This window comes from Nanorana parkeri, unplaced genomic scaffold, assembly GCF_000935625.1.
Source record: "Nanorana parkeri isolate BGI_ZX_2015 unplaced genomic scaffold, ASM93562v1 scaffold1043, whole genome shotgun sequence".
NCBI lineage: Eukaryota > Metazoa > Chordata > Amphibia > Anura > Dicroglossidae > Nanorana > Nanorana parkeri.
The window spans coordinates 86,670-108,483 of record NW_017307311.1 but is presented as its reverse complement, the minus strand read 5'-3'; the positions used below and the strand labels follow the sequence as shown (position 1 = coordinate 108,483).

The 21,814-nt window shown below is 43.5% G+C and overlaps 1 protein-coding gene across 1 annotated transcript in view; it reads right to left on the bottom strand.

Annotated features, from left to right (window-relative positions):
* The window catches only part of NOX5 (NADPH oxidase 5), a 40,688-nt gene extending 19,221 nt beyond the window's left edge, over positions 1-21,467 (bottom strand). Inside the window, exons 1-9 of the mRNA XM_018567401.1 lie at positions 21,348-21,467; positions 16,919-17,069; positions 14,793-15,003; positions 10,322-10,556; positions 7,395-7,548; positions 4,956-5,131; positions 2,025-2,207; positions 894-1,026; positions 702-800 (exon numbers count right to left, since the gene is read on the bottom strand). Of these exons, the coding sequence (XP_018422903.1) occupies positions 702-800; positions 894-1,026; positions 2,025-2,207; positions 4,956-5,131; positions 7,395-7,548; positions 10,322-10,556; positions 14,793-15,003; positions 16,919-17,069; positions 21,348-21,467 (1,462 nt within the window). The remainder of the gene's footprint in view (positions 1-701; positions 801-893; positions 1,027-2,024; positions 2,208-4,955; positions 5,132-7,394; positions 7,549-10,321; positions 10,557-14,792; positions 15,004-16,918; positions 17,070-21,347) is intronic.
* Positions 21,468-21,814: the final 347 nt, after the last annotated feature.

Sequence of the window (21,814 nt, the reverse complement as noted above, 5' to 3'; positions counted from 1 at the left end):
CTGGGGCCCGGCCTCCTCCACCCCCTCCCCTGTCACCTCTGCCATGCCACCCCTGTACAGTTGATACCCATGTAAGAGGCCCCCCAGAGCCCTCACATGGGTACCGGCCATACCCCCCTGATGGCGGTGTTCTATCAAAGGTTGTGACTACGTTAGAATGTGTGACCGGTGACGGGGTCACACGTTTTAACGTAATCCCGCCCAGTTTTTCGGTGGTGGAATGTGTGACCGCCAATAGGTGAAGCATTCCAGCGCGTTCCCAGCCGTTCCAGGGCAGATCGGCATCGCAAATTGCATGTGCAGGTGAACCATTACACAAAACCCGCGCTCGGACTCACCCAGCCAGAGGATCGCAGCAGCCAGGGAGTTTCGAATCGATGTGTGCACTGCAGGGGGCGGGGCTTGTGACACACACACGCCTCCTGTGACTCACCTTCCCTCCCGCCGCCTGTTAGTATATAACTGATTCATTAGAACCAAAGAAAAGGAAACATTTTCAAATTGTTTCCAATAGAATTAGGTGAAACGGTTTTATTTCTTCTCTTTTAATAAGTCGCCCCCTCACTAAAAGATATGAACCATACGGATGACAAAAGGCCCACATTTCATGTCATAAGACAACAAACAAAAAGTGAATTTTCTATGTGACATTCTTTCCACCTGGCTTTGGCATATTTCGTTCTTCGGATTCGGGGCCAGTCTCTTTTTTTCAGGTTTCCTGGCAGCCTCTGGAAGATGGAAATATTCATACAAGCGGTTTGTCCATTGGCCTAGAGAGCGGATGTGTAGCCAGAGAGTGTCTGCGGGGGAAAAAAGAGTTCCATGAAAGCCCTAAATAGACCTGGACCTGGATTTTCAGCACTTTCGGATACACAGTTGGCAAATTTTCTTACCTGCCTGCTCAGGGGCACTGCTGATAGTAAATGGGTGCCATTCATACTTGGCAATGGCGGGTATGTTCAGGTATACATAGTCACCAGGCTTGTACTGGAATGATGGTGGTCTCTTAATAACAAGATGTGTCACCTTCATTCAGAGGGATGAGAAATAACACTGAAAAGATTAAAAAATTGCATACACAATAAAAAAATTTAGGTAAATTTGGTAAAAGCTTAAAGTTGAACTTGAAGCAGATATTAAAGACACAAAAAAAATGCAGCTCTGTATTCACTAAGACATCAATTAAGAAGAATTCCAGTTTTTATTTTTAATTACCCACTGCAGTGGGACTAACGAAAATAAAGAAGATATACTCACCTAATCCTTAGTCCTGCGGCAGTGACCACCCACCCCTCTCCCCCTCTGCTCCGGCTGCGGTATGTCCCTTGGCGTCCTCACGTCTAATGGACCTGCATTAGATGTGATGATGTCACGGGTCCTGTTACCACCGAAGCCAGGGGAAGAAGAGGGGATCGGTTTAACAGCCAGATGGGACTGAGGATCAGGTGAGAATTTCTTCTTTATTTTCACCCATAGACCAAAATGAGCACTTAACCCTTGCAGTATAATACTCTATAATAATAATAATAATCAGTCTGCTGCTTTTCCTTTCAGTGTCCAATCACAGCGTGGGGGAAGGGATAAGACCTATAGGTTTAATTTAACTGCAGCAGAGAAAAATCCCCCCATAGCATGCACCACCAGCACCCCACTACCCTTGGCTTCAGTTGGTGAAACGTCTATGGACACCACTGGCTACATCCAAACCCAAATCTCAACTCTTCCTATAAAAATCAGAATTACCCCACCCTCTCCCCCCTTCCAAGCCTCACTACTAATTCCTAATGGGACGTGGGGCATCACTGGTCTACATGGAGACTCAGGAGGCAGAAACGGCAGAGCCAAGCTTGACTTTTACAAGAATAGTCCAGATTTGCATGTAACTTCAGCTGCCTATATCTCTGATCCTAGCAATCATTTGACATGCAGTTCAAGTCTTCTTGGGTATTTGTATTCATAGCTCGAACCGGCGAGTTTATTAGGGCAGAATTTCTGAAAGAATTACACATCTATAGTGGAAGCACCTTGGAAGGTAGCAAGTTCACCTCTACGATATACAATCCACCAATACGTGATGCAGCCACTCCTAACAGTTTCTCCAGCGCGAACAGGAGTCCTGGCACCAAAAACCACTTCCAGAATTTTGGGGTGTGAAGGAATAACAGAATCCAGATCCAGATATAGGACAGATGCGTCCAGTAAAATACCTGTGGAAGGAACACGACTGATTTTATTGTGGTCTTATCCATAGTTATTTTTACCAAATGTTACCAGGTCTGATCACAAAAGGGTGAAGAGTTGGGAGAAGGGAACAATCTAGGACAACATAGCTGATTTGCAAAAAATCTCCAATTCAGCTCACTTTCCAGTTCAGCTATGTTGTCCTAGATTGTTCACTTCTCCTGCCTTCTCCAGACTCTTCACCCTTTTGTGAATAACCCTGTAAATGATCATATAAAAGCAAAGATTTAAGACAGACTAGCAAAGCTGGAATTGTGATGATGAGTGGAATCCGATGTTTGGCATGTGGATTATACAGTGTACAACACCGAGTACTGTAAAGGGTGTGCGTAGAGCAGGTGTTAACAGCGTGTGCACGAACCTGCGCGCCCGTGTATTGTGCTCTATGGGCTCTTTAAGCTGTAACATTCAGGCCTCAGATGCTGAGTGATCGACAGCCTTCCTGTGTCCCAATTGTTTATCTGTTACTGACCCGGCTTGCTTGACCTTTTTCCACTACTTTGTGCTCCTGTGACCTTGGCTTGTTTCTGGACTACTGTTTCTGTCTGCCACATTGCACCTCGCTGCCCGCAGGTCACCGACCCTGGCCTGTTAATGACTATTTTCTTGCTTGTTGACTGGTACTGCTCTGCTCGCCTGTTGACGACCCGGCTAATCTCACTATGGCACTTCTGGAACTCTGCTTCCCTGGACTCATTGTCAGAGGCTGATCCTTCCTGTCAAGATGACATCTCCCTGCACTCTTACCCTGCACTTTGTGTCCCTGCGCACCTGGTCTGCTATCCAGCGGCTCTGAAAATGGACTCCACCAGGTATATGACACATATACTTTCAGATAACTGCAGGGTTTTTATTCCTTGCATACCTTATTTTTCTTTTCCTCCCTATTCTTCTCGTGGTAACCATTTTGACTATGGGCAGGATAATCCATCAAAATTCCTGGAACTCTGCGTCTGCCTCCTGGAATATGTGACAGTGCACATATAAATGCCTGTCCTTCAAGATCCTGTGAGATTTTGTAGTTTACAGATGAAATTTCCCAGGAAGACCCTGGTGATGCAACCTTCCCAGGATGCATCTCTGAGGCCAGGACTACATCACCAGTGCCTCACTGAACCAGAAATTGGAAAAACTGTAGTAGTAAATAAAAGCAAAACATTTTGCTTTACTAATGAATGTCAGAGTTCATATCAGCATGCAGAGTTGCATACTGATGTGATTTTTAGTGAAAGGGGGTATAAGTCGGCTTTCATGTCCAGCAAAGTCTGCAGAGCGGTGCAGTGTCTGCTGGTTATGAGTGTGTTTGCCGTTCATTTTGCTTGACTGATTTGGTGCAGTGACACACTGGGGGTCTCAGCTACCGTTGTGATGTGCGGGGTCCCTTGTGTGTCACTGTGCCATTAAGGAGATTTGGCTGCCTCCTGGCGAACCTGCACCCAATTTATCTTTTGCTACATTTGCTCCAAGATGGAGACTCTCATAGGTTAGAGTTACGACCGCACTACACAGAGGGGCCTTGACGAGGCAGTGCGGCTTTCACAGATTCTGCAGACGTGTATCTAAAACCTCTGTTTTTAAACTTAGCGGTTAGACAGGTTTTTTTTTTTTGCATGCTGGCTTGTGTGTGTCCTGGGAAACATTTCGCTGTTGTACTGTGTAAAGCCCTTCCATGTGCACCTTGCTTTAAAGCTGGTAATGAGTTAATGAGTGCGTTTGCCATTTGTTTTGCTTGTCCAGTGCTGGGCACACAGCACAGATTACACAGTGGAATGGAGTAGAGAACAGACAACACAACATACAAAGTAAAAGGAGAACTATGGGGTAAGGCTTTTCCCCATAGTTCTCCTTAGGGTAACGGGAGGACACAAACTAGCGTCCTCCCGTCATCCTAGGCTCAGTATACCACGAGCTGTAGCTCGCGGTAGCCTGAGACACCGCAGTATAAGCGGATCCCGACAATTATGTCTGGATCCGCCCAGCTGCGTGACTGACAGCTGGCTCTGCCTATCTAGAGGCAGAGCCAGCTGTACCCACCCCCTCCTCCGTCCGTTCCACCAGTCAGCGCCGGAGGATCGGAGCAGGGAGGGGGGAATCCAGCCCCTCCCCCTGTCACGACAGAGAGCCGTGACAGGATCGAGAGGTGAGCAAACGTCAGTATGTGTTCGCTCACCTCCCGATCTACTGAGCCGACCTGTGACAGTTTCATTGTCACCGGTCGGCTACAACTATGAGGTTAGTGAAAAGCACTCACCTCATAGTTCTCCTTTAAATCAACCAAACTAAATTTCCACTCTGTTCCTTCAAATGTTTTAGTCACTAATGCCAAAATCAAGCATCTATTTAACCCCATTAAATATTAAAAAATCAAACGGTTCCAAAAAACTATTTTTCAAATGAAATTCTACTGATGTAAGGAAGGAGGGGAGAAGATTTAGAGGACAACTGTAATTTTTGTCCTTTAAACACCCATTTTCTATAAAGAAATACAGATCACACGCTTATATGCACAGTATGTCTGTAAATAAATTATCATGAGATAGAGTTGATTTGACCTATTATCTGTTACAGCGCTCTCATGTTCCCAGGTATCTTAACACTAATAATAATGTAAATTGTGTATACTATGTTTGCAGTATAGATCCGCTCGGTTCACATTGAGAAGCAGATACGAGTCATATAAATTGATCAACCTCAAGGTATAAACCTTTACTAACCTCAAAGTGCCCTCCTTTCCTGACGAAGGTGCTGGAGCAGACAAGAGTCAGGCAGATGAGCAGCTGCAGCAAGATTCCTGTGATGGAGGCGCTCCCATATACCCATCCAATGCCAGGCCGCAGGGTGAGGAAATACTCCCAGAAAGTAAATGATCCCGGATATATGGATTTCTTTACTAGGGGGACAAAGTCACATCACTAAACTAAAAAAACAACGCTAACCTGAGAGATGTAACTTATGTGCAGAATTTGTAACAATAGTCAAAAAGCTGCAATTGCAAGACTTTGTTCCTTTTACAGGGGCAATAATTGTCTGTAATACTTTTATATCAATACTTGTCTGAAATACTTTTATAGCAATACTTGTCTGTAATACTTTTATATGAATACTTGTCTGTAATACTTTTATATCAATACATGCCTGTAATACTTTTATATCAATACTTGTCTATAATACTTGTAACTAGGGTTGCACAGATACCAAGTACAGGACTCGGTACAAGTATGAATACATGTACCGATACTTTTGAGCTCCAAGACTAGACTAGAGAAAAATTCAAAAGTTAGGAGGCAGCTGTCATTTGTAAGGAGCACACGGAGCTCATGGGATTTGTACATCTCTGTTTTAATGTATGATTTTGTTTTTATAAATATAAATAAAGGGATGCACAGATACCGGTTTTGAGAGTACGAGTACTGGTACTTGCCGAGTACTTACAAGTACGAGTACTGATATATTTTTGTTTATTGTCATGTGACAGTTTTTCTAGAACAATATCGACTAATGATTTCAGGACAGTGGTGGAGCGCCAGAGCCAGGTCACAGCTGCAACCTCTGCAACCCTGGTAGTTCTCATGAAAATGCCAAGTATCAGCACTGGTACTCGAAAAGTATCTGTGCATCCCTAGTTGTAACAATACTTGTCTGTAATACTTTTATATCAATACTTGTCTGTAATACTTTTATAACAATACTTGTCTGTAATACTTTTATAACAATTCTTTTCATATCCTATATATTATGCCTGCTGTCTTTTCTGCTCCCTGGGCAGCAACAGCTCCCTAGTTATTCCTCTGGCTCAACCCTTTTATCTACAGGCACAATCTGATTGTATTCCAGTCTAAGGCATATGCAATAAAAATGTTCACCTTTTTAAAGTGTTGTAACCCATATTAGCCAATCAGAACAATCACTTTTTAAACTGATTATAGTTATGGTTATTCTGTCATGTTGGATTCCTGGCCCCACTCCATAGAAGCCATGGTTTATCTACACTGCACTGATGATGGTCAAACAGCCTGAAACATCTGTATGTAGTTTGGAATAAATGGCTCCATTATATTAGGCTGTATTTGCACTGTACACCAGCAGTTTTGGATGTGTATCTGACCAATGGGGTGTAAAGCAATGATTTGCATGACTGTGCCCACTGTCCTGAAATGGGGAATAATCCTCAGATTTTTGGGATATATGATAAAATGAGACATGTATAGAGATCTATGGGGGTGACAACTATACATGGAAGACACGGGGAGGGGGAAGGCACGGGGAGGGGGAAGGTATACCTTCTCTTCTAAGAAGGCTTTACTAAGCTACTAAACAAAGTAAAGGAAACTGATGAACCAATGTAATTAGCTGCTATCATTGCAGGATCACATCACTGCAGATTTGTATTGAACAAAAACTCAAATAATTATTCTCTACTAGATATGTGCATTCGGATTTGGACGAACCTGCAAATAAGCAAAATTCAGTTGAATAATAACACGTTTTTTATATGCCCGAATATACTAAAACGATATTCAACATATAAAGATTTATTATCAGAACGTGGGGCGGCCATATTGGCCACCGGCGTGTTGTGCGCATGCCGTCCACCATCTTGGAGGTGGGGTGCATAATGTCACATGACGCCATGCGTTTGCGGTGTTGGGTGACGTTATTTGCAGAACGACCGGTGGCCAAATCGGCCGCTAGCATGTTCTGCGCATGCGCACCACCATTTTGGAGTATATCTTGGTATACACCAAGATGGTGGCACCAACATATTCGGGTACCAACATCTTAGTGTATACCAAGATATACTTCAAAATGATGGCATGCATGCGCAGAACGCGCTGGCGGCCGATACTGCCACCTCTCTGCAATTTCTTTGTGCGGTTTCGTATTCTGAGGCTCATTGCCTCTGAATCCAAAACAGCATTAATATTCGTTTCCATTGATGAAACAAATGAAAATGTTTTTCATTTTTTTTATTTGTTTCGTCCGAAACAAACATTTTTGCCGTGCACATGTCTATTCTCTACACTCTTTAGGTCTCGTTCACACCTAGGCGTATTGCATATGCGCGTCTGTCACGCGTTTTTTTTACCGCGATGTTTAATCTTGTTTAAGAATATATTAATATAATGAATTGTTTACATGCTGTTTGCACTTACTGAAATTGATCACATGGGCAGCTGTGTGGACCACTGTAAAAACGAACACCACATATCCAACCAGCTCATGCAGGAAGATATTCTGGTCTAGTGGAAGGAAATGTGCAACAAATGTAGTACGGAGCCGCGTCAGACAGCGGCGGAGCATCAAAACCTGAAGGTAGAAATTTAGATGTCCTTGTTGACAATAACAATAATTATCCTTGTCATTATGTCTGTCTTACAAGCATTCCAAATACACACTCTTCCCATCCCAAATGCTTCATATGTCTGATAGCAGTGATTCCTAAAGTGTATCTAAACCCAAGCAAATTCTACATATTGCAGCTTACCAGTACTCAGATGTGGTGACTGCATTTGTTTTCTTATTTTCCCCTTTTATTGCATGCTATGATTCTGCCAGTAACACACTTCCTGTCCTTAGGTGACAACGCAACTCATTGCAGTGACCCAAGGCTGCTGAATACCCAAACTGTGACTGCATTTGATTGGATTCAGTCACTGTTCAGCTGACAGTTTTCCGCCCAGCTCCTTAAAAAAAAAGAAAAGTAAACTGAAAAATGCACTTTTGGTGGTGCCAACAAAAGTCAGCAGCACTCAATTTATCATGGATGGGGAGAAATTCAAGCACAGCTTGAACTGTATTTCCACTTTTGCAGTCAAATTTAAGAAACCCCCACAATATATGTGTTCTGTGTTCCTGTGTTCCTGTGTTCTTATTTACACAGCAGAACGAAAAATATTTCTTCTCTTTTAGAAGTTTTGTTGCAGCAGGCAACATGGCAGATTTAAGGTTTTTTGAGCACATTCACAGTGATCTGTTCTTATAGAAAGACTTAAGTGATATTAAAGTCAAAAGGTGTTTAGATGATTGCAAATGCTAGGGATGTACTGACACCGATACTAGTACTCGTACTCGCCCAAATGCTCCCGATGCCTATCCGGATACCTGAACTTCCGGTATCAGGAAGCCAGGCAGCGAGTTATTACACACCGCCCGGCTTCCTAAATTGCCCGGGAAGCTGCCTTCATGCTCCCTCATCACCAGGGTGCATGGAGCTGGCTACCCGGCCAATCAGGAAGCCAAGGGCGGGTAATGACTCACCCTCAGCTTCCTGATTGGCAAAGAAGCCGGCACCAGGTGACCAGGAAGCATGGAATGACTCGCCTCAGCAATCAGGAAGCAGGGCGGCAAGTTCCTGATTGGCCAGAAAGCCGGCTCCATGCTTCCTCATCACCTGGTGATGACTAATCGGTGATGACTTGCCGCCTGGCTTCCTGATTAGCCGGGAAGCCGGGCAGCGAGTCATTATACGCTGCCCGACTTCCTTAATGGGACTTTCGGTATTTGGTATCGGCAAGTACAGAGAAAAATGGCGGTACTCCTACTTGATACCGAAAAACTGGTATTGGTGCATCCCTAGCAAATGCTGATGAAATCACTTACAATGGATGCTGCTCCTTAATGTCTAAAAGTTTTAGCTTCCTGCAGAATCAGCTGGTCCCCTGAGCACTGGCCCTGATATCCTCTGTTAGGATGGCTCCTTTCCCTTGCAGGGTCCTATGACGCCACCCTTGTGTGTGCTAGTAAGCTGTGTGTGTCTCTACACACACACGCGGACACAGAAATAAAGTCACTCCCCACCCCTCCTTCCCACCCCTCCTTCCTCCAAGCTAGTAGGTGGACATTTGCTGAAGACAGCTCTTTCACTTGAAGTCTTGTACTGAACAGGAAGTTCAGGGATGCCGAACTGAGAGAGTTGAAGCTGTTATGAAACATGATGACGGTAAGTGCTTGAGCAAAATTTTAAAGAAAAACTTTGCTGGGCCAGGTATATTTAATCTGGATTCATTATTTTTAAAAAAGGTTTAAAGGTTAGGACTGCAATTTGAGGATTGTGCTTCTCTCATTAATTTCTTTCACATACAATGGAGAAGCCAGGGTTGTAATCCTTTAACCCCTCATCCCACACAGCCCCTCCTAACATTACAGGAGAAGGAAAAGCAAGTCAAGGTTTGAATCCTTTAAGAAGCCAAGAAACTGTAACCCAGGAAAAGCAATGTAAACGACAAGAAGCATGTTCTAAATATTGTATTAGCTTATGTTATGCGAATGGGAACATGTAACAGATATAAAATAGGTGTTATCCCAATTTGGCAACGAAAGTAGAAATACACTTTAAGTGTTCACAGAAAAAGGACCTGGGCAGTAAAGCCGGAGTAGGACTTTAAAGTTGTAATAAACTCTCAAACTTTTTTCGATAATGAATCCATATAAAAAAAAATATACATTGCCCAGCAAAGTATTTCTTTACATTTTTTGACCAAGCTTTTACAGTCATCATGTTTCCAAACAGCTCCAACTTTCTTAGCTCTGCTTCCCTGAACTTCCTGTCCCGCACAAGATCACGAGGGACAGAGCAATCTCCAGGAGCCGTCCATCTACTAGCATTAGGAAACGGAGAAGGAAGCAGGGGAGTAACTTGCCTTGCTGTGTGTGCTTACTAGCACACAAGGGTGGCTCCATAGGACCTTGCAAGGGAAAGGGGCCACCCTAAAACAGGATATCAGGGCCAGTGCTGAGGGGACCAGCTGATTCTGCAGGAAACTAAAACCTTTAAAAATCAAGGAGCAGCATCCATTGTAAGTGATTTCATCAGAATGTGAAATAGCTTAAAAGCCTTTTGACTTTAATAACACCTTAATGTAAAATACGACCAATAAGGGAAAAAAAACACGTATACCTCTTTTCTGATTCCAAATGTATTTAACTATGAAATCAATTAAGAGTTCAGATTTAGAAATCTAAAACTGGTACAGAAACCATGTTGTATGGACTAAAGTATAATTAGAAAATGAGTAGGTTTCCCCTTTTGGGGTTGAAGTGTTTGTGGTCATAGTTCAATTCATAGCGAGGAGTCACCTACCACAATAAAGGTGCAGTTGAAGTTCAGACACTGACCACAACCCTTGGCGAGCATGATCCATCCTCCAAGACTGGCATGGTTGACAGCAGCGAGGGTAAAAAGTAGAACGTTGACACAGCAGTAGACGCACATGAAGAGAACCTTGCTGCGGTTGTTGTGCCAGTAGCTTGGAGTCAGGTAACGAGGGGTGCGACTCTTCTTTTTTACTGTTGGTGGCTTCAGCCAGTTTGCAGCACTGAGATAAATAAATGGAACAGAACATGTGTTATGTATTTTAGCTTTTAGAGCTGAACTGCAGGAAGGTATAAAAGACACAAATGAATGCAGCTCTGTATTTATGAATAAATCATTAAATGTATTTTTGTATATGCAAGAAGTGTAAGTACCTAAATTTGACTTGGTATCAGCGTCTTGCTGTCCCCTATACCTCTGGTGCCCAACTTTCTGCCCGGGGGCAGCATATGGCCTTTTGGCTTGGTATCAGCATCTTGCAGTCCCCTATACCCCTGGCGCCCAACTTCCTGCCCGGGGCAGCATACAGCTATTTGGCTTGGTATCAGTGTCTTGCAGTCCCCTATACCCCTGCCACCCAACCTGCTGCCTTGGAGCTGCAGGCGGCCCTTTGGCACTTATTATGCAGCCTTTGGGGCCCCTGCAGACAGCAATCTGTGTTTTCCATACCTATGTGCTTTTGAAAGCCAATGAAGAAAAAATCTTCTTTGGGCTGTTTTGTAATAGTTGAACGATTTGGGTTTATTTTTTCATACTGCCTTACTCTTGACCTGTCCATCCCCTTTCTCTTTTTGTTTACCTCTGATCTTTTATATTGTATGTAGCGCCCTTGGAGTCGCTGTGACCGTTGTGGAGATTGCCTCATGGAACTCATCGCATCGGACCTACCACCGAGTGTCTACCGGGTGGATTGGGGGACCGGACGCTGTGAGGAGGCGAAGGAATTGAGCGGACCCGCGTCTGTGAGGTACCTGCCTCAAGTTCCGTCCACTACCAGATCGATTGATGCCGACTACAGTGACTATTCGTCTACAGAAGGGCAGACTCTGATCGGTTTTCTGTCCGTGAGTGTCGGTGTGCTGTTGCTGATTAAAGGGGAATGGCAGCTGGAACCAACAGGTAGGAGAACCTATTTCAATATTCAGCGGCTCCTTCGGGGGTGAGCGCTACACGTATATTGCTGAAAGAATGATCAGATTGGGCACAAGTCATTTTTAATGGGGCTGCAAGGAGCAAACATGTGGAAGCATAGATTTACAAGGGGTCTGGAAGAACCGCAATCTCTAGCAGTCTCATGTAATGTGTCACTAGTCTACGATTGCCTCCTGAAGCATTTTCCTAGTCTGGAACATCTCCTGTAGCATGCCTGCAGTCTCTGACCATTTCTTGTAGTAATCCCATAGACCGAGGGTAGGCAACACTAGCCCTCGAGCTCTTTTGGCAATACAAGTTCCATGAAGCATTGCTAGACTGACAGCCACAGGCATGACTCCCAGAGGCGGAGATATAATGGGATTTGTAGTTTTACCAGCTGGGGTGCAGAGGTTGCGTACCCCTGCCATAGACTTTTACCATCTATTATTGAATGTCTGCAGTCTCTACCCATCTCTTGAAGCATGTCTACAGTCTCTGACCATCTCGTGTAGCATGTCTGCAGTGTCCAACCATTTCTTATAGTATGTCTCTCATCTCTGACCATATCTTGTAGCATGTCTGCAGTCACTGACCATCGCTTGCAGGATGTCTGCAGTCACTGGCCATCTGTTGTAGCACGTCTGCAGTCACTGACCATCTCTTGTAGGTTATTTGCAGTAACTGACCATCTCATGTAGAATGTCCGCAGTCACTGACCATCGCTTGTAGGATGTCTGCAGTCACTGACCATCGCTTGTAGGATGTCTGCAGTCACTGACCATCGCTTGTAGGATGTCTGCAGTCACTGACCATCGCTTGTAGGATGTCTGCAGTCACTGACCATCGCTTGCAGGATGTCCGCAGTCACTGGCCATCTCGTGTAGCATGTCCGCAGTCACTGACCATCGCTTGTAGGATGTCTGCAGTCACTGACCATCGCTTGTAGGATGTCTGCAGTCACTGACCATCACTTGTAGGATGTCTGCAGTCACTGACCATCGCTTGTAGGATGTCTGCAGTCACTGACCATCGCTTGTAGGATGTCTGCAGTCACTGACCATCGCTTGCAGGATGTCTGCAGTCACTAGCCATCTGTTGTAGCACCTCTGGAGTCACTGACCATCTCGTGTAGCATGTCCGCAGTCACTGACCATCGCTTGTAGGATGTCTGCAGTCACTGACCATCGCTTGTAGGATGTCTGCAGTCACTGACCATCGCTTGTAGGATGTCTGCAGTCACTGACCATCGCTTGTAGGATGTCTGCAGTCACTGACCATCGCTTGTAGGATGTCTGCAGTCACTGACCATCGCTTGTAGGATGTCTGCAGTCACTGACCATCGCTTGTAGGATGTCTGCAGTCACTGACCATCGCTTGTAGGATGTCTGCAGTCACTGACCATCGCTTGTAGGATGTCTGCAGTCACTGACCATCGCTTGCAGGATGTCTGCAGTCACTGACCATCGCTTGCAGGATGTCTGCAGTCACTGGCCATCTGTTGTAGCACCTCTGGAGTCACTGACCATCTCTTGTAGCATATCTGCAGTCACTGACCATCTCTTGTAGCATGTCTGCTGTCTCTGGTCATCTCTTCTGGCATGTCCATAGTCACTAACCATTTTCTGGTGCATATCTGCAGTCTCTGACCATCTCCTGTGCTAGGTCTGTAGTCTGTGAATATTTTCTGTTGCATGTCTGTAGTCTCTGACAGCTTCCTGTGGCATTACATTTACTGAATATTATGTGTGACCCTTTGGTGATGTCGGGTGTCACTCTTAAGGCTTCGTAAATCAAGCATGTTGGCCACCACTGCCCTATACACTTAGGATGGGAGAGGGGGGGCAGTCAGGTGTGCCGCATGTAAATGCATTGACAAGGAACATGATGAAGGAGGAGAGCTGAGTAAACAGTAGAATGCTGACACAGCAGTAGGTACACATGGAGCTTGCTGCGATTGTTGTGCCCTTAGGTTGGAGTCAGGTAACAAAGGTGCGACACGTCTTTATTACGGTTGGTGGCTTCAGCCAATTTGTGACACTGATAAAAATAATCTGTCACATAGTTTAGTTTTAGATCTGATCTCCAGGCAGATATAAAAGACACAAACTAATGTAGCTGGTGATTCATGAATAATTCATTGGATATATTTATTTGTAAATGTAAGCAGTGTAAGTGCTAATAATATGTATTTCTTTTGAGTCTTTAGCGCTTGCTTTCATTTTCTCAGCTTTATATTGAGCTTTATTACACATAGACACTCTGGCCTTTTGTAGCTTTTATGTATATTAAAAGCACATCTTTGGACAAGCCAAAAAACTACCCTTGCAGTGGGACTTCTCCCACACTGCAAGGATTACGTGGTAATTTATAGCTAGGAGCAGGGCCATACCTACAATGAGGCGGTTGCCTCAGGCCGTATCTCGTTGGGTCACATGGGGGAGCGGCAGGCCTCTCTGGCCAGTGCGTCCCAGGTTGCTAAAAACTCTTAGTAACTTGGAACGCTCTGACTGGTGTCCAACCCAGCTCCTGGCAACCAGCGACATCAGTGAGCTAGGCGGGATGCCGGACAGAGCCAGAGGTACTGTGAATTACCCCCTCTTCCCTGGTAACGTGCACCACCAGTACGCCATGCCCCCCCATAACTTGCCCTGCCATCGCTCCCCTTTACCACTACTAACCCTGCCTAGGGGACAGGAAAAAACAATTTTGCTTAATCTGATTCCCACTCTTGCCTGCTCCCTCTGTGCTGCCTGACTGCCCCCACAGTCTCTCCTCCCCTTTGCTCTGGTGGTCTAAGGACCCTCTGACGTCATCATGTCTAATGCAAGTCGATTGACTTGCATTAGACGTGAGGACATGGAGGGTCTTGCCACCAGCTGGAGCGGAGGGGAAGAAGAGGGGGGGTGATGACTGCTAGAGGAGCTGGGGGATCAGGTAAGTAAAAGTGCTTTAGTCCAGTCCCCTGGGCAGAAACGAGGACTTCATTCATATTACGGATTCTTGGATGGAGACAATGAAATATCAGAAGGAAAAAAGAGTCACTGATCATTATTTCCATATTTTATTTTCTATAAACACTACTTGCAAATCTTCTAACCTACACTTTTGCCAATATCTGCAAATATGTTGCGATTTAAAACCTTTGAACAACAGTGACACTAGATGGTCTAATGGGGGATAACACTCTATGCAAAAACCTGATCAGCAGATTATGTCTGCCAAAAGCGGTTTCATTTGTGCGTTTATATACCACTTTTCTTCTTATCTATGCAGCACATACATCCAACTTGGATTCAAATTTAGCTCCGAAGGCTAGAAGTGTTACCTAATCGTCAGGTTCTCCATGACTTCTGGGAAATGCTCCAGTTCTTCCTTTAGTTCCTGGAATGTAATGGAACCGCTATTGTCTTTATCAGCAGACTGGAAAAGTACCAGAGTCAAATCATTTAACTTTTCCTCAGGCAGCGAGATAGCACTCTCCAGTAGGCAAGACTTCAGCACAGTGCAGAGCTCATCTGGCTCAATGGAACCACTGCCTGAAATAATAAATGAATTGTCAATATTTTCACAGGAAACTATAATTAAATATGTCTGTTATGATACTGCAGATTAATACTGTAGTAATTTATCATGGTAGAGTTAGCAAAGTATAGTGTATAGGAAAGCAGAGAACTGCTCATAAGTCCTGGACTGTCGCTACGTTTACTACACAAGCTGAGGTCTATGGGCATACACGCATTAATGTGTACATTGATAGAAAATTGGCTACAGGAACGGGTGCAAAGAGTATCGATAAATGGCACCTTCTCGAACTGGGCTAGGGTCATGAGCGGAGTGCCGCAGGGGTCTGTGCTGGGCCCTATGCTGTTTAACCTATTCATTAACAATATTGGGGAGGGGGTAAACAGCCATTTATCAGTGTTTGCTGATGATACCAAAATCGGGAGGTGGAATAGACACTGAATCAGACACTACAAGACTGCAGGAGGATCTGGATAAAATAGGGGTGTGGGCAACTACATGGCACATGAGGTTTAATGTAGATAAATGTAGAGTTGTGCACTTTGGAGTTAAAAATAAGAAAGCCGATTACACACTAATTGGAGCTCCGCTGGTGAAGTCCGAAAGGGAAACAGATTTGGGGGTCATTGTAGACCACAGGCTGAATAACAGCACGCAGGGTAAGGCTGCGGTAAACAAAGCAAGTAGAGTCCTTTCCTGTATTAAGAGGGGAATGTTTTGCAGGGACAAGTCCATAATTGTGCCACTTTATAGATCACTGGTTCGGCCTCTTCTGGAGTATGCGGTCCAGTTTTGGGCACCAGTGAACAGAAAGGTATCCTTGAACTGGAAAGAGTACAGGGAAGGGCAACCAAACTCATAAAGGGGATGGAGGACCTGAGCTATGAGAACAGGCTACTAAAGTTAAACATGTTCTCATTGGAAGTAAGGAGATTAAGGGGGGACATGATTTTCATGTATACAATGTTCACCGGGGATAGCAACATTAGCAGCAAACTCTTTACAAATAACTCCATGACAAGGACGAGAGGCCGCCACTTAAAATTGGTGGAGAAAAAAATTTCAGCACAAGGGGCGAAGGGGGTTCTTCTCAGTTAGATCGGTCAAGGTATGGAACTCGCTGCCACATGCTGTGATTTTGGCTGACAGCGTGGAATCATTCAATAGGCGATTGGACGATTTCCTCAGAGACCATAATATACAGGGGTACAAGTACTCTTAAGATTGAGACCACACAGGGACCTATACATACTACACATCAGTAGGACCATACACATACATGAAATAGGTTGGACTTGATGCACATATGTCTTTATTCAACCTCAAATACTATGTAACTATGTCACGACCCACCTGAACTCACTACATTGCATCTCGCATCTTTACGGGCACCTACCAGCCACTCTATACATATTTGCAATTAGGAATGTATTACACCAAAACATTCGTAACCATTCACTAACTCCTCTAACCTAGTTAACTGGTAAAGAGTATTTGACTGCTGTAGGTTACCCGAACGTTAGCTTGAGTGTCCAGTTGTAAGGGGATCTTATTGTCAGAGTGTGTTTACTGCGGACGCCGGACGGTAACCTATACTCAAAAACTGCTGTCAGGATTACTTGAAAGAAAACTAACGGCTTTGCAAAATGAAAGTTTCATGGCAGCCTAAACTGAGTGTCAATTATCATCCCTAGGCTCAGACAGGAGCCAGCCTGACACTGGGCTTCCATTTCCGCTCTGACAGGGAGAGAATACAGCTAAATAGTAGCACACACACCGAAATCTGAGAAGTAAATTGAACTGTTATAACTTATAGGGAAGGAGTTTTAGATTGTTGCAAATGCCAAACCCAAGCTGGTTCACTTTAAGTAAACCTTACATAGTAGGTTCACGTTTTCATAATGTACAACATGGGTTTTGTGTTATTACCATCCACATCGTATACTTGGAAAAGAAAGTGAAGTTTGTCTGTTTCACTTCCATGGATCAGGAGGTTGAGAGCCTTCAATAATTCATCCAGTGTGATGGAGCCACTACCATCTGAGTCGAACAAAGTGAAGAAACGCTCTGCAAAAAAGGACTGTGAAAAGACGGCATTATTAGAAATATATAAATTTGTGCAAATCTGGAAACATTCATTGTGCTGACTCTCTCGACACATTAAATTAAATCTCGTCACCATTGATCTTATATGCATATCCAAAATTGTCTAATATATAAATATTAGTGAAATCAAGTAATCCTTAAACATCAATAGATGAACCTGTGTCTTTATTCAACCTCAAATACTATGTAACTATCAATAGATGAACCTGGAGTGTCACCTCCATGTACCAGTGGCTCACCAACCTTTTTTAACCCTACATTTAAACCTTTTCCCAGCTTTACCTTTCATTTGCCACCTATTTTTCTCTCATCCTGCTTTCCTCCTATTTTTACCACCCAATTCTCCTCAGATTATCCTGGATATACTATCTTGTATCGACATCTGAATTTTAGGTACAGTAGTCTTTATGCTCATAACCTGTTGGCATTACTTCTTCCTACATGCACATTCTGTATACATCACAGTATGTCAAATCACTTGACAGCCATACTGTACATGGTTCAATTGCAACACATCAAGCTCACGCCTGACATGATTCTCTCACTTGACTTTGGCACAAGTAGCCATACACACATATCTCTTGGTGATAGATTACAGGCCAAAGGCTGTTCCATGCCTAGTCATGTAGTTCCAGCCATCCTCCATTGTTATCTTTACCCACTCTTAGATATGTTTTCCAATGCCTTCAAAATATGCTCTGCATTGCTAACTGTTACATATAAGAGACACCAGTTCATAACTGTGCTATTATTATGGTTTAGCAGACTGGATGTGTCAGCTGATATTACAACTATCTATCAGATTAGATGTAAGGCCTGTGATAGTGCTGTACCTTGTCTTGTTGTGATAAGGTTGGCGGTCACCCCTGGTTCTCACTCATACAGGTTGTGGGACTCCAGGGTGCCTGTTTTATATGGAGAAAACTGGCTGTTCAGTTTACTCCAGGAGTGGTAAACCCTGTTACGAGTCCTAGAACATGGAGCCTTTATGGAGATTTGGGTAGGGTTGCCACCTTTTCTTCAAGCGAAACCTGAACACTCTAGCGACGCACGGACATTTTTTTTGGAGTCGCGGCTTATACATATGTAAATAGTGCCACCCATCCGTATGTAAATATCACAGTTGAGACTATTTTCAGTGGGGGGCCCCTATCTTAATTTTGTCCGCCCCTGTCTGCCTGACATCTTGTGTCCAGATTTCTGCTGCCATGAAACCCGAACACTGCATTCAAAACCCGGACTGTCCGGGTGAATCCTGGACAGGTGGCAACCCTAGATTTGGGTGGAATGAAGCCCCCAACTCTGGGTCCATGTTTTGGTGTTGACCAGCACCTTTTGATTGTGCAGCTGTGCACAGCCCTTATGGTACAGGGCCTGGCTAGTGTTCAAGGATTTACCTGGGGAGAAGAGGAGGTCTCAGCTCAGCAGTCAGGAAGAATTCTCCTAGGAATTATGGTGGAGGCCAGTACAGCAGGGAGCAACAAGGTGGGATTTGAGAGTGGAGGTCAGCATGATGTTTGCAAGACTGTTTGGAGGACACTGATAAGGGGCTGAGGATGGAGGTCAGAGCAGCAGTGCTGCAAGAGTAAAGCCAGAAGCTAAATGCATGTTTTTTTTGTAAAGAGAGATGTTGGAAAATCAATGTGAGGGCAACTGCATTATGCTTCACAAACTTTCTGTTAATAAAAGTGTTCAAGGAAACCCTAAAATGAAGTGAGTAAGTGAGTAGCTGTGTCCTTAATGCTCTACTTTTGGAAGCTAGTTCTCACAGGCCATAGAAGAGAGTTAACTGAGTAGTTAGATGACTGTGTCACTTCTAAAAATATTCTCATATGCCCCTGAGCAGGGAGAGGTATAGAGAAGCCAGTGGTTGTAAATGAGGGAATGTTGGGCTGGGGTAGGTCCTTAAGATTGATCTTTTTTTTTTCAAATAAACTTCACACTCATTTTGATTGGTAATGTCCTTACTGAACAGTGCCTATCCTCTCTCGGGGCCAGAATGCTCGCCACCTTGATATAGGAACAAACCTGGTGCATATATACCATAGTGGTGTTGTGAACACAAAGTGTTGCAGCAGTAGAGTAAGGTAGTATATAGCAGTACATGACTGACTAAGGTTTGGGAAACACTGGCCTGGAGCATTGTAAATGTTGTCTATGATATATTATTTGGTATCAGAAAGCGCTGTGAATCCTGAGAAGATAAGCCTCTCAGCTACACAAAAGGCAAAAACTACTGTTACTGGACTATATATATTTTTTGTATATGAAAACCTATTGCAGTACACTTTTTCCATTATCATTTTGTACTGCAATGCAGAAAGCTACGTTTATGAGCAGGAAGCAGAATTACTTGCAACATTTTCATGCTGTATATGAATGCCACAGTAAAATGGGGTACAGTTAATGCGTTGCGCCATTCACATGGTTCACAACTTCACTCTTCTATCTGTTACATATGTAGATGCTTACATTTGATTTAATATTATTTCTGGTATTCAGAGGCACTGGTGACGTAGCCAGGACCTCACTGTTGCCCCCTCGAGAGGCTATATCACCAGTGCCTTCCAGGGAGCACTCCTTTGTAACAAAAAATGCCTTTTCTCTTGAGATCTTGGGAGAGAAGGCATTTATTTTTTTATGAACGAGATAAAACAATACCAAACCCTGCCAAATCTCATACATCGCATGCACGAGATATAACAATACCAAACCCTGCCAAATCTCATACAGCGCATGCACGAGATAAAACAATACCAAACCCTGCCAAATCTCATACATCGCATGCACGAGATATAACAATACCAAACCCTGCCAAATCTCATACAGCGCATGCACGAGATTGGCGCAGACATCATTTTATTTCTGGCCTTTTTCAAAGCCAATTTGCTCAATCTGAATGGTCTGTCCACTCCTGGTTTACAAACCTGTTCTGCCATTTTTAAATAAAAAACAGCATTGGTGAGCAGCTTCTTCTTCCTTATTTTCTGTGACATTCCACCGATGCTCTTTTTTTTTTTTTTAAATGGCAGAATAGGTTTGCAAAACAGGGGTGAGAGGACTGTTCAGACAGGGCATATCAGCTATGAAAAAGGCTTGAAAATTTTTTACAAGATTCGGCTTCCTTAGACTTCAATGGGGTTCGGACGCTATGTCTGGGTTTTTCAGATTTTTTTCAAGTGTACGGCAAATGTCCAGTTTTCAGAACGTTGTTCGGTTAGCTCATCACTACTTACCAGTAATAAACAGATAAGCACAGCATAGGCTGCAGCAACAGCATCCTGACCAATCATTACCAAATCAGATTATAGATTCAGCTCTACTATCAACAGCAATATAATTGTATGAGATACAAATACCCGCACAGGATACCTCACAGCGTCACGCAACTCTGCCATCTTGTGGAATTTCAGTGTATATCCTCATTTTTATTTGTAAGTTATACAAGTAAAAGAAATGTTTTTTCAATTTAAACAGTTCCAAAATATTCCCCAGCAGTTACTGACAATAAAATTACCTAATAACGATTTACATTTTATTGCTGACAAATAACATCAGAGAGAGAAGTCTTAAATTGTGCAATCCATTTATACAATAACTTACATGTGAATCAGAACATATCACACATTTTTAGGTCATGTTTTTATTGCTCATGCCAATTAAATGTGTACTTGCCTACTGTGATGATATGTTCTTCAATATGGCAGGTGCAGTGCCTCCATTCCACTGGTTGTCAGTGTTTATGGTAATGGTATAGTGCCCATTTACTTAAGTGTAAAAGAAGACTAAAAAAAGAACGCCAAGTAATCATCTCAAGATTCAAAAAAAACCTTCATTGGCTTCACATATGGCGACAAAAAGATATACTCGGCCAACCTGTTTCAAGAATCCTCCTTCATTATGAACACCGAGGCACTCAGACTCTAAACCTACAGCCCTTGCAGACAATCCTATTTCTTAGGCAGGAGTGGAAATCCTTGGTGTGAAACAATCTTTATCAGCATTTGTAGACACTCGCTTATACAATACGTTGTCTGTGTACATCTTCCTGTCGCCATTTGTGAAGCCAATAAAGGATTTCTTGTTCTCTTGAGACGATTACCTAGTGCTCTTTTTTAGTCTTCTTTCACATGGACCCACAATTTGGGATTTTCATTCACTTCCAGTGATAACATTCACCAGGACATATAGCGAGTGTGAATCTCCCTAACAAGGACACAGTGCACTTTAACTTTAGAATATTTTGCCTTACGTCTTTGACTTTAAGGGCTGTCTTGAATTCCTGTAAGTCGATTTCCTTGTCTTCTCCAGCAATGCTTTCAAACTGTTTGGTTACCCATTCCAGCCATTTTGTGTCCTCGTCTGTACTCATGGCTCTAACGCTGAATGTAAGAAGAAAAATCCATGTTACATTTTCTTTCATTTAAAAAGTACAATGTTAATAATTACGGCCAGGTTCTAATTGTCAGTGTGTCTGTGACTTGTGTAAGATAAGGATTTTTGGAGGCACTTGACTGTCTGATTGAACACAGCTTCATCTTATTTCCTTCATTTTGCAAGGTGAACATTCTCCATTCCTTTTTGTAAAATCAAACCACTGAAATATTTTCTTTGTTCAACCTGAGAGCTGAACAACGAAGATATTATAGATTCCTCCATTAACGCTTATGAGCGTGGATTGACGAATACCTCACTGCTCTCATTGTATTCTGACAGCGT